This window comes from Chiloscyllium plagiosum, chromosome 21 (assembly GCF_004010195.1).
Source record: "Chiloscyllium plagiosum isolate BGI_BamShark_2017 chromosome 21, ASM401019v2, whole genome shotgun sequence".
In the NCBI taxonomy this organism is placed as follows: domain Eukaryota; kingdom Metazoa; phylum Chordata; class Chondrichthyes; order Orectolobiformes; family Hemiscylliidae; genus Chiloscyllium; species Chiloscyllium plagiosum.
In genome coordinates, this window is record NC_057730.1 from 42,872,247 (window position 1) to 42,884,936 (window position 12,690).

Sequence of the window (12,690 nt, forward strand, 5' to 3'; positions counted from 1 at the left end):
TGTAAGAACTGTGTATAAACAGGCGAGTGTAAGAACTGTGTATAAACAGGCTAATGTAAGAACTGTGTATCAACAGGCCAATGTAAGAACTGTGTATCAACAGGCGAGTGTAAGAACTGTGTATAAACAGGCCAGTGTAAGAACTGTGTTTTGGGATTCTGTTGCCGCCTCGAACTCGTGCTACTTGTGGTTTCTGAATAAAGAGGTTATTTTTGCCACTTACCAATTTTGGTCGGTATTTGAACACGATCTGGCAGTAGTGTAAAAGAATTATTTTAACAGCATGGCTAATAAATAAAGTGTTTCAAAAAATCGCAGTTAAAAATTACAGAAAGAAATGCAAATCACAGGCCTTCAGTCTGGGGGTAAGGATGGGCATGGGGGTGCAATTACAACAGAACAGAAGAAGCCTCTATTGTAGTTCTATGCCCAACCTCAATTTCTCTTTTCAGCTTAATTTTCATTTGGGCTGGAAATAGATCAGCAACAGTAAAGTCCTGATTATCTGACTTGGTGATAAAGGTTGAAGGATAAATATTGCCAAGATAAATACTGCAAGCAGTAATTGCTGCTTATCTTTGAAATAGTGCTGTGGGATCTTTCACATACACCCAATAAAAGGAAGATGAGGCCTTGAGTTAACCTGTTGTCAGAAATACACTGTTCAGTAAAAGCTGCCTTCATCTGATCACCTCAAACAGTTGATAGGATGATGCTGCTGTTGCTCCATGTCCTTCTCACATTCTCAGTCTGGATGAGCAAGGTTCTGAGGTACATACACTGTGGTCATGGACATGTCTTATCAGAGACTGAAGACAGAAGTTTGGTATCAGAGATAGTGGGAGGGATGAGGGGATGTTGAGATGAAGCTAGAGGAACACACGATGGATAAAGCGATTGGAAAGGGTCCTCAATAGAATAGATGGAGTCTTGTGCGGAGCATAAATTCCATGAATACAACAACTGCCTCATATGACCTGTCTTCATCTTTGAAAGTGATTTCAAACTGTCTGCTGTGATTGATTCCGATGAGGTTACATTAATGTATACTTGCAAAATGTCAAAATGGAATGGAATTAAAAAGGTACATTTGGTGGTGGTTCCAGAAGATTCTTTTGACTAGAACATTTGTAAGAGCACAGGACATTGACTGAAAACATTGCAGGAATGTGTTTCTCTGGAGTTCAAGAGGAGCAGTGCCCTTCGTATTGTTCCAATTGTTACCTCACCTTCTGTCTCCATGCACCAGCCCTTCGTAGCCACCCGCCACACGGACCTGGATATGTAATTATCCTTCTATTTTCTTTGAGCTTTGTGCTTGTTTTTCTGATGTTTTTGTTTTCTTCTGGCTAGGGTATGTTTGGATTTGACACAGAATGCTACAAGAAATATGGAAAGATATGGGGGTGAGTGCATTTAATCAACAGGTGACATATGTGAAGTGTTGGATTTTTATCTTCTTCAAAAATCTATTTTCCTTCAGTCATACAGTCCAGCCTAAGTGTAGTGGCCATCTCAGTTTTAAGGGAAAGATCATTCCAGTCTTGACATTGATTCAGTTATGACTCTTCAAAAACTTGATACACTGTTGTCATGGATAATTCACTTTACACACAAAAGGATGGTTTGAAGTTCTTGTGGAGGGATGTTCAACCTTCATGTCCTTTTGTTCATTCTGAGAACTGTCTCCAATGGTGCCTTCACATTAAGCCTGACATTCACTCTGGTTTGATTCAAACACAGCTCGTACACTTTTCCATCCAAGTCACTGCAATATTGGGGTGAAGTTTTGATCTGATGAGAATTGGCCCATTTTCATTGTTGCCTGGAATTATCATAATGGGTTGGCCTGAATTCCGTCCACATTTCCTGTAGGAAGGGAGCATTTTTGAGGGAGCTAGAGATTCTAGTCTATTGGAGAAATTTCATCTATTGAAAATGAGCAAGAGTCTAAGAAATGTCCCAGTTGTCCCTCAAAGCTTATTGATCCCAGAGGTGACCTTTGATAGGCTGAGAATGTTTAATCTGTCATTTCCCTTTGGATGAGGATGGGCTTCAGGATGAAGGTGGAATAGATGGTGGCGACTAATTCACTCGTAGGGTGGTGATGAGTCACAGGGTGAAAGGCTTTAAGGATTGATTCTACATGTTTTTATTGATGTCCCATTTTTGGGAGGATTTCCTGGACCTGAATTATTCCAGTGCTATCCTCCTATTGACCCCACCTCTTCTCAACCTTCCTCTGTCATTGCTACCTCAAATTCCCTATCCCTGATGTCTACTACAGGTTAGTGTCAGAGCACTTACCAGGCTGACAATTAGGCAACTTCTCAAACAGGCTGCCTTTCAGCAGAGTTAAAAATCACGCAACACTACTTTATCGTCCAACAGGTTTATTTGGGCTATAACCTGGTGTTGTGTGATTTTTAACTTTGTACACCCCAGTCCAACACCGGCCTCTCCAAATCATGCCCTTTCAGCAGGGCAAACTGATGATAAATTTGCATTATAATCTGCATGGTGTCTGTGAAACCTGAACATCTGAGTTTTCTGTTCAGCTTACAGTAAATATTGGGCATGTGTTCTCTGTCTGAACTGGTTTTGAGTGAGTCAGGTGGTGGTGAGAAAGCATTTATATGTCTGTATTAAGGTTGTAGTGACAAAGACCTGGCTGTCGAGAGCACATGAATTTATTGCAGTAAATCAGCCAAGTCCCCCAAGTCAGACCCCAAGCTTTACCTGAAGCCAAAATTCACTTTGGAACATTTTTGCCTTTTTCCCTTTAGGATTTATGATGGACGGTTACCCATTCTCTCAATCTTGGATCTTGATCTCGTTAAAACCATCTTTGTAAAAGAATGTTACACTTTGTTCACCAACAGGCGGGTATGTGTTGGACTGCGCTGAAGGTTATCTGCTTTTTTTATTGGTTCTTCTCAGAACTGCAATAAACCCTTGTTTCTTTATCTGAATGTTAGAATTGCTTTACTGGTTCATCTGAAATGTAATTTGATTCCCATTTTTTCTCCATCTGCTAGAAGGTATATCTTACCCAAGCTTTAAGTTTCTTGTAGCCTGCAATCCTCACCACAGAGTCAGTAATTGTTGTGAAGTTTGACAGGATTTCTGCACTCTGATTTATGTTATGCAACAGAAGGATTTATAGTCACAGAGTTGGACAGCACAGAAACAGACTCTTTGGTCCAACCCGTCCATGCCAACCAGGTATCCTAAATTGATTTAGCCCCATTTCCGAGCATTTGACTCATATCCCTCTAAACTCATTCTATTCACATACCCATCTGGATTCATTTAAAATGTTGTAATTGTACCGGCCTCCACCACTTCCTTTGGCAGCACGACCCTACGTGTACAAATGTTGCCCTTATGTCCCTTTTAAATCTTTCCCCTCTCACCTTAGACCTATGCCCTCCAGTTTTGGACACACTCACCCTGAGGAAAAGACCTAGGGTATTCACCCTATCCATGCCCCTTATGATTTTATAAATCTCTTTAAGGTTACCCCTCAGCCTCCAATGCTCCAGGGAGAAATAGTCCCAACCTATTCAAACCTCTCCCTCTAGCTCAAACCCTCCAACCCTGGCAACATCCTTGTAAATCTTTTCTGAACCCTTTCAAGTTTCACAACATCCTTCCGATAGGAAGGAGACCAGAATTGCACACAATGTTCCAAAAGTGTCCTAACCAATGTCCTGTATAGTCGCAACATGACCTCCCTAGACTCCTTGATGCTAAGAGGGGATACATCACACTGAGTCAAGCGTATTTTCAGAGTGATCATAGTTCTGGGTATTTGTTGAAATCACTGCTCAGAGAAATAACAAACATTCACATTGGTGTGGTTGACAATAGCAGAGAAAATGCACATTGCAGACATTATAAGAAAATTGTAACTAAAAGCAGTCTGGGCAGACATGGTCAGAGAAAAGGTTGTGGAAGTGGGAGAAGGTCTTGAAATAGTGATTAGGCTTTAAAATAAATGGTGCATTTAGCAGGTTTTCACAGGAATCATTGCTTTACACTGATGATGGATTTGAAGCAACGAGTGTTGGTTACCTGAGGAATTCTGGCACGGATTTGATGATCTGGATTCTGAGATTTGAAAATTTGACACACCTGGAAGGGTGAGAGTTACCTGGATGCTGTGTTACCATCACACCCTCCAGATTAACTATCTGGAATTTGGTCAGTGACCGGAGAATGTGCCAACAAACAAGTAGAGGAATCCAGGAGGCAGTGCTGAAGAAACCTCAGCCTTTGAGCTCGTCTAACAGGTTTGAGATGCTAGTTCCCTTTGTGGAGAAGATTGGGGGCTGTAGGATGGATGAGCAAATCGACCATAAGCAGCGAAGAAGGTTACCTCGGATTACAACGGGATCGTGATCAGATGGGCCAATGGGCTCAGAAGTGGCAGATGGAGTTTAATTTAGGTAAATGTGAGGTGCTGCATTTTGGGAAAGCAAATCTTAGCAGGACTTATACACTTAATGGTAAGGTCCTAGGGAGTGTTGCTGAACAAAGAGACCTTGGAATGCAGGTTCGTAGCTCCTTGAAAGTGGAGTCGCAGGTAGATGGGATAGTGAAGAAGACGTTTGGTATGCTTTCCTTTATTGGTCAGAGTACTGAGTACAGGAGTTGTGAGGTCATGTTGCGGCTGTACAGGACATTGGTTAGTCAATTTTTGAAATATTGCTTGCAATTCTACTCCCCTTCCTATCAAAAAGACGTTGTGAAACTTGAAAGGGTTCAGAAAAGATTTACAAGGGTGTTGCCAGGGTTGGAGGAACTGAGATATAGGGAGAGGTTGAATAGACTGGGGCTGTTTTCCCTGGAGCATTGGAGGCTGAGGGGTGACCTTATAGAGATTTATAAAATCATGAGGGGCATGGATAGGATAAATGATCGAAGTCTTTTCTCTGCGGTGGAGGAGTCCAGAACGAGAGGGCATAGATTTAGGGTGAGAGGGGAAAAACATAAAAGAGACCTAGGGGCAACTTAGAGATTGATCATTACCAGAAAATAAAAAGAAGAAATAGAATGTATGAATGCCATATTGTATCAAGGAACCATAAATGTAGTGAAGCTCGATAATAGAACAAATGTAAAGGATTTTTATGTTAATGCACAAAGCAGTCAGAATAAAATAGATAAACTGATGGCACATATTAAGAGTTTAAAGAAGAGTTTAGACTAATTAAAGATGGAGGATGGCTCAGCAGAAGATATTAACATTTCCAGAACAAGTAACAGGACAGAGAGTATGGAAGGAGCCAGGAGTCTAATTTCAGGCAAAGCAAATAAGGGGACAACAATGAGAAAGAGAACAGTCAGTCCAGGACTAAGGCATGGTACTTAAAATGCACGGAGTATACCAAACAAGATAAAGGAGCTTGTAGATCAGATTGTAATTGCCAAGTATGTTGATGTGAGTACCACAGACTGCAAGGGGATCAGGGCTGGGAAGGATATGTGTTCTATCAAAAGGACAGGTAGAGGAAGTAGGGTTGCTTTGTCAGTAAGAAATTAAATTAATATCAATGGCAACAAGTGAAATAGCACCTGAAGGCATAGAATCTGTGTGGATAGAATTGAGGAACTGCAGAGGAAAAAAGACCTTGAGAGGAATTACGTAGAGGCATCCTTGCAGTGGTCAGGATGTGGGGTAGAAAATAAATCGGGAGATAGAAAAGGCTTGTAAGAAAGACACTATTACCGTAATCAAGGGGACTTCAATATGCAAATATACAGGGAAAGTCAGTTTGATAGCAAATCCCAAGAAAACAAATTCATGGAATGTCAAAAGATTCTTTTGAAAGCAGATTGTGATAGAGCTGACTAGGGAATAGGCAGTTCTGAATTTGGTCATGTGTACCCTAATTGAACAGACTCAATTAGGGAGCTTAAGGAGAAACCCCTAGGGGGATAGTGATCACAATATGGAAAATTCGCCTTGCAATTTGAGGGATAGAAGCTGGAATCAGGTATAATTGGATTACCATTGAGTAAAGGTAACTACAAAGACACGAGGGAGAAGCTGGTCAGAGCTGACTGGAAGAGGAGCCTCATTACGAAGACTGTGGATCAGCAATGGCTGGAGTTTCTGGAGGAAATTTGCGAGGTGCAGCAGAAATTCATCCCAAGGAAGGTGAAACATATTAAAGGGAGGATGAGGCAACCATGGGTGACAAGGGAACCCAGAGACAGCACAAGAGCAAAACTAAAAAAAAATACAATGTGGTGAAGATCAGTTCAAATCCAAAGGATTGGGAAGATTTTAAAAACCAGAGGTCAACTAAAAAAGCAACAAGGGGGCAGAAGATGAAATGTGAGGGTAAGCAAACTTGTAATATAAAAGAAGATTGCAAGAGATTTTTAGATGTAAAAGGTAAGAGAGAGACAAGAGCAGACATTGGACCACTGGAAAGTGAGCCTGGAGAAAGAGTAATATGGAACACAGAAATGGCGGAGGAACTGAGTAGGTGCTTTGTTTCTGTGTTCACGGTAGAAGACACCGTTAGAAAACAGACAGAGGTGCAGATGTGCGTGCAATCACTAAGGGGGACGTGCTGGGGACATCACTAAGGGGGACGTGCTGGGGAAGCGGAAAGATCTGACGTTGCAAAAAGCACCTGGGCCAGATGAACTACACCTCAGAGTTCTGAAGGAGATAACTGAGGAAATTGTGACGGCATTGGCGGTGATCTTTCAGAAATCAGGAGTCAGGCAGGATCCAAGAGGACTGGAAAATAGCTAATGTAACACCTCTATATAAGAGGGATATGTAATAGAAAGCAAGAAACTATAGGCGACTTAGCCTGATGATAGTGATAAGAGACCGTTATTAATGATGAGATTGCAAGTACTTGGAAGTGCATAGTAAAATAGGACTGAATTATCACAACGTTATCAAGGGAGGTCATGCCTGACAAACTTGTTAGAATTCTTTGAGGTCGTAGTGAGCAAATTAGGCAAGGGAGAGCTCGTGGACATGATCTGTTTGGATTTCAAGAAGGCCTTTGGCATGCTGCCGCGAAGGAAGCTGCTCAATGAGATAGGAGCCCATGGCATTCGGGGTGAAGTACTGGCATGGATAGAGGATTGGCGGATTGGCTGACCGGCAGAAGGCAGAGTGGGGACATAGGGATCTTATTCAGGTTTGCAGCAGTGACTGGTGGAGTTCCACAGGGGTCCATGCTGGAATCACAACTATTCATGTATACATTAACCATCTGGATGAAGGAACTGAGGGCATTGTTCCAATTTGCAGATGTTACAAAGATAGTGGAGGAACAGGTAGTGTTGAAGAGATGGGGAGGCTGCAGAAGGACTTGGACAAGCTAGGAGAGTGTGCAAAGAAGGAGCAGAAGAGCTCCAATATGAAAAGTGCAAGATTATCCACTTTGGTAGGAAGAATAGAGGCATAGATTATTTTCTAACTGGGAGAATTCTCCAGAAATCTGAACTACAAAGGGACTGTAGGAATCCTAGTTCAGGAATCTGTTAAGTTAACATGTAGGTTCAGATGGTAGTCACAAAAACAAATGCAATTTTCGCATTCATTCTGAGAATATGAGAGCAGGAATGTATTTCTGAGGGTCTCGACAGACTACATTTGGAATATTGTGAGCAGTTTTAGGCCCAATTTCTCAGGATGGATGTGCTGGTATTAGAGAGGGTCCAGAGGAGAATTACAAGAATAATCTCAGGAATGAAGGGTTTGTCATATGAGGAATGGTTGATATTCTGAGGTTGTACTCAACAGTGTTTAGAAGGATAAGAGGAGGATCTCACTGAAACTTACAGAATACTGAGAGACCAGCATAGACTTGACACGGAGGAGATGTTTCCACGAGTAGGAAAAACTAGGACCCCAAGGCACAGCCTCAGAGTGAAGGGACAACCCTATAGAACTGAGATGAGGAGGAATATTTTCAACCGGAGGGTGGTGAATCTGTGGAATCTTGCCACAGAGGGCTATAGAGGCCATGTAATTGAGTGTATTTAAAACAGGTTTGGGTTCTTGATTGATAAGGGGAAATCAAGGTTTATCGGGGGAAGCCAGCAGAATGGGTTTGAGGAATCCATCAGCCATAGCAGGATTACATAATTCATTATGTGTACCTAACAGTGACTCGTCTCTTCAAAACCCAATATTTTCAACACAGAAGGAAGGAAGCCATTCAGTTCATTGCATCTGTAGCTGCCAAAAAGTAACGTAATTATCCAACCTAACTGGTATTCCAGCTCTTGTGGTTATAGGTACAATGGGATGGCATTCTCCCTGGCAAACTGTTTGCATTCAAATATCCCTGTACATGCATCACAGAAAGGTAACATGGAGATACAGTAAACTATTAAAAAGCCAAATGTTATGTGAACTTTTATTGCAAAGAATTTGGAGAAAAGAAGTCTGATTACAATTATAATTTGGAGATGCCGGATTTCAGTTACATCACACTGTAAATTTTTGCTATTAGTTCTGCGTATTACGATCTTATACTCCACAACCACCTGATGAAGGAGCAGCGCTCCAAAAGTTAGTGCTTCCAAATAAACCTGTGGGACTATACCCTGGTGTTGTGTGCTTTTTAACTGATTACAATTATAAAACACATTGGTGAGGTCACATGTAAATTGCTGAGTACAGTTTTCGTATCTTCATCAAACAAAAGACATACTTGCTGTAGAGAGAGTGGGTGCAATGAAAATTCACTAAACTGGCTCGTGGGATGAGGGAATCAACTTCTCAGGAAAAATAAAACTCTATTTCCCTTAGAGTGAGGAATAAAGAAGTGAAACATAGAAACCTCTTAAGGGGTTTACAGGATTAATGTTGGAGAATGGAGAAGGTGGGGTCACAGAATATGAGATCTGGAAGATTAGGAGAAATTTTTTCACTCATATTGTGATCCTTTGGAATTCTCTCCTGTGAAAACTGTGGACTTTCTGTTATTGCATTTACTTAAGACAGAGATTGATAATTTTTGGAAATTGTGGAGTAGTGCAAGAAGGTGAAAATCAACCAGGATCATCTTGAATGGCAGTATGGCTCAAAAAGCGAAATTAGCTTCTGCAGCTCCTGTTTCTTTTGTTCTTGAACCTATTCCACATTTCAGTCACAAGATGGCTCATCTTCACTTCATTATGGTTTTCCACTTTGCCTTCATTATTTAGTCGTACCTTCATTTAGATTGTCAATTTCGTCTTGTTATTGTGCCAAGATTCTCAGTACTTTTATAGGGTAAAAATTTCAGATTAATATAAGGCCTATTTTTGGATTTGAAACAGGTGATATCCCAAGTTGGTTACATTCCAAGAATCGGCCCCAAATTGTATTTCAGATTTTAGAGGAATAATTCCAATGAATTGCCAGAGAGATTTCCAAAGACCAATATAGGTCACCAGTAGCTCCAACAGTGATTCTTGGTCGGTTTGGAGATATGGTCTGGCAGGGTTGATGTGAAAACCTCTTGAACCTGGCATGACAAAAAAAAAATTTCTTTTATAGGACTTTGGTCTGAGTGGACCATTGACTGAGTCGATCCTGGTGGTTGAAGATGACCATTGGAAGAGAATCCGAAGTGTGCTTTCACCAACTTTCACCAGCGGGAGACTGAAAGAGGTAATGAACCTCCATCCCATTCCCCAATAAATGAATGGCTTGTCTCTGCCTGTACTTGTACATGACATGCAAGATGAGCTACATAGAAATTATATGCAAAATTGCACAATACTAATAATTGAATATTTTTGAAGGTTAGCTGTAGTTGCTGATAAACTCTGAGGACTTATAATATAAGTGAAAATACTAAGTCATTGAAACACATTCTATTAATACCCACAAGGTCCCAGGCTCCATCCTATCTTTGTCAGATGTAATGTTGGAAAGTGCTGTTGTCACTTTGGTATAAAGAATTAGAAAAATGTTCTTTAATTGGAGAGAAACTATGGTAAGGAGGGATCTGGGTGTCTTGTACATGAATCAACTTTGACATCCACATCTTGTTTTCCCTATTTCTTTTTCCTTCCCAGATGTGTCCAATCATCAGTCACTATGCAGAAAATCTTGTAAAGAATGCCAAAAAGAAAACAAAGCTGAATGAATCTGCTGACATGAAAGAGTGAGTAACCTGTCTATGATCTCTGTTCCTGTACCACAAACCCTTCCTAGCCCAAGGACTTACTGATTCTGACTGGTTTCCAAGTGGAATTTATGTGATATTCACCAATCGTGCAGCCTGTCATGTTCATGCTGGTCCTCTACAGAGGAATTCAGTCTCATTTCCCTTTTGCCCTGCGCATTACTCTCAGATATTCATCCAGTTCCCTGTTTGAAACTACAATTAAATCTTCCTCCCCCACCCTCTTCGGCAATGCGTTCCAGATCCTAATCATTCACTGCATGAAGAAAGATTTTCCCGTTCATCTTAAACCAGTGTCCTCTGTATCCTGACTCTTCCACCAACAATACATTTCTTCCCATCTGCTCGAGTAGATGAATTGATATGTAGATTTCTCACCATCTCTTTGAGCTGTTTCTTAATGAATTTGTTGTCATGATTGCATTGAATTATTTTCCCCCACTACAGTCAGATCCTATGTACAGGTGTAGACATAGTGGTAAAATGCCAATAAGAGGAAGATGGAGTCAAAGTGGTCATGTCAGTAGGTAAGTCATACAGAACCCCAGATAAACCTGTGTTTGAATCCCACCACAGCAAGCAGTGAGATTTGAATTCAATAAAATCTGAAATAAAAAAAGCTGGTCTAATGCAGCTCTAAATTATTGTAAAAACCCACTGGTTCAGTAATGTGCTTTGGAGAGAGATCTGCCATCCTTATGTGGTCTGGACTACATGTGACTCCAGACACACACACACATCTGGTTGATTCTTCAAAGCCCTCTAGGCAATTGGGGATGAGCAATAAATGCTAGGCTCACCAATTATGCTTCATTCCATGAAGAAATTAAATTTAAAAATTGCACTTCAGGGTGCTGATTTTTTAAAATTTAAATCCTATCAAGAGCTGGCACAGACAGGATAAGCCAAATTGCTTCCTTCTGAGCTGGGACAATTCTGTGAAAAGAACAAGCCAGAGAACAGGGTGTTGGATTATCTCTCCTCCTTCAAGAGGCAGGAGGTGACTTCTCCCTTTTTGAGTTTTGTTGCAGTCCTTGCAGAGAGCCCCTAATAGTGGATGGCTGTTTCCCTCTGTATTTAATTTCAGTCCAGATAATGTCAACGTACAAAAGGTAGAGAAGCTGTGAAATTGGACTCCCAATTCCCGCCTCAGGTGACTGACTGTGTGGAGTTTGCACGTTCTCCCCGTGTCTGCGTGGGTTTCCTCCGGGTACTCCGGTTTCCTCCCACAGTCCAAAGATGTGCAGGTCAGGTGAATTGGCCACGCTAAATTGCCCGTAATGTTAGGTAAAGGGTAAATGTAGGGGGTATGGGTGGGTTGCGCTTCGGCGGGGCGGTGTGGACTTGTTGGGCCGAAGGGCCTGTTTCCACACTGTAAGTAATCTAATCTAAATTCATCAAGACTCCTGAGACAACAGCTTCCAAACCCACAACTGTTACCAATTAGAAGAACAAGGATAGTAGATACATGGGTACATCACAACCTAAAATATTCCGGTCCGTGCCACCCATTGTCCTGATTTGGAAATATTGCCGTTCCTTCACTGTCAGTGGAACTCCCTCCCTAACTTTGTTGTGGGTTTACTTACATCCCAGTGGTTCAAGGAGGCAGCTCACCACCAACTTCTCTAAGGGGGGACCGAGGGGTGGACAATAAATGCCAGATCAGCCAGTAATACCAACATCACATGAATAGTTTTTTTTTCCAAAACTAAACCTCTTTCAACATGGATGATGATGGCACTGCCAATGTCATTAAACATCAGTGTGGCTAGATCCTGGCCATTCTCATCTGAAGACATATCCAACGTCTCCCATTACACTGACCATAGATTCATCTGGAAGGTGACAGAGGCCCTCTATCTTAAGCAAGGGGATTGCATTGTGTTCACTTCAAGGAAGAAACAGAATGAATAGGCACCTGGATTTGCCATGTCAGCTCGATTCTTAATGGTTCAGAAAGCTATCGGCTGCAATTGGCTATGAAGCTGTGTCAGTCCTCTCTGAGAACAGTGAGGGTTATAGGAACCACAAGATGTACCATTCCGTCAGTTTGAAGTTTGTGTCATTCATGGTACATTATGTCAGTGGGTGCCTGCTACCCTGATGAGACAACCTGACATTCCCATTATCTATGGGCCTCCAACAATGGGGCGGCATGGTGGCACAGTGGTTAGCACTGCTGCCTCACAGCGCCAGAGATCTGGGTTCAATTCCCGCCTCAGGCGACTGACTGTGTGGAGTTTGCACGTTCTCCCCCTGTATGCGTGGGTTTCCTCCGGGTGCTCCGATTTCCTCCCACAGTCCAAAAATGTGCAGGTTAGGTGAATTGGCCATGCTAAACTGCCCGTAGTGTCAGGTGAATGGGTAAATGTTGGGGAATGGGTCTGAGTGGGTTGCTCTTCGGAGGGTCGGTGTGGACTTTTTGGGCCGAAGGGTCTGTTTCCACACTGTAAGTAATCTAATCTAATCTAATCTAAAACAACCAGAGGATGGCTTTGGGGACAAAGAATTCCCTGTGCATATG

General features: G+C 41.9%; 1 protein-coding gene across 1 annotated transcript in view; it reads left to right on the forward strand.

The window, feature by feature from the left end:
• Positions 1-12,690, forward strand: part of LOC122560798 (cytochrome P450 3A21-like) — a 37,690-nt gene that overhangs the window by 6,012 nt on the left and 18,988 nt on the right. Inside the window, exons 3-6 of the mRNA XM_043711905.1 lie at positions 1,354-1,406; positions 2,787-2,886; positions 9,530-9,643; positions 10,054-10,142. Coding sequence (XP_043567840.1) covers positions 1,354-1,406; positions 2,787-2,886; positions 9,530-9,643; positions 10,054-10,142 — 356 coding nt within the window. The remainder of the gene's footprint in view (positions 1-1,353; positions 1,407-2,786; positions 2,887-9,529; positions 9,644-10,053; positions 10,143-12,690) is intronic.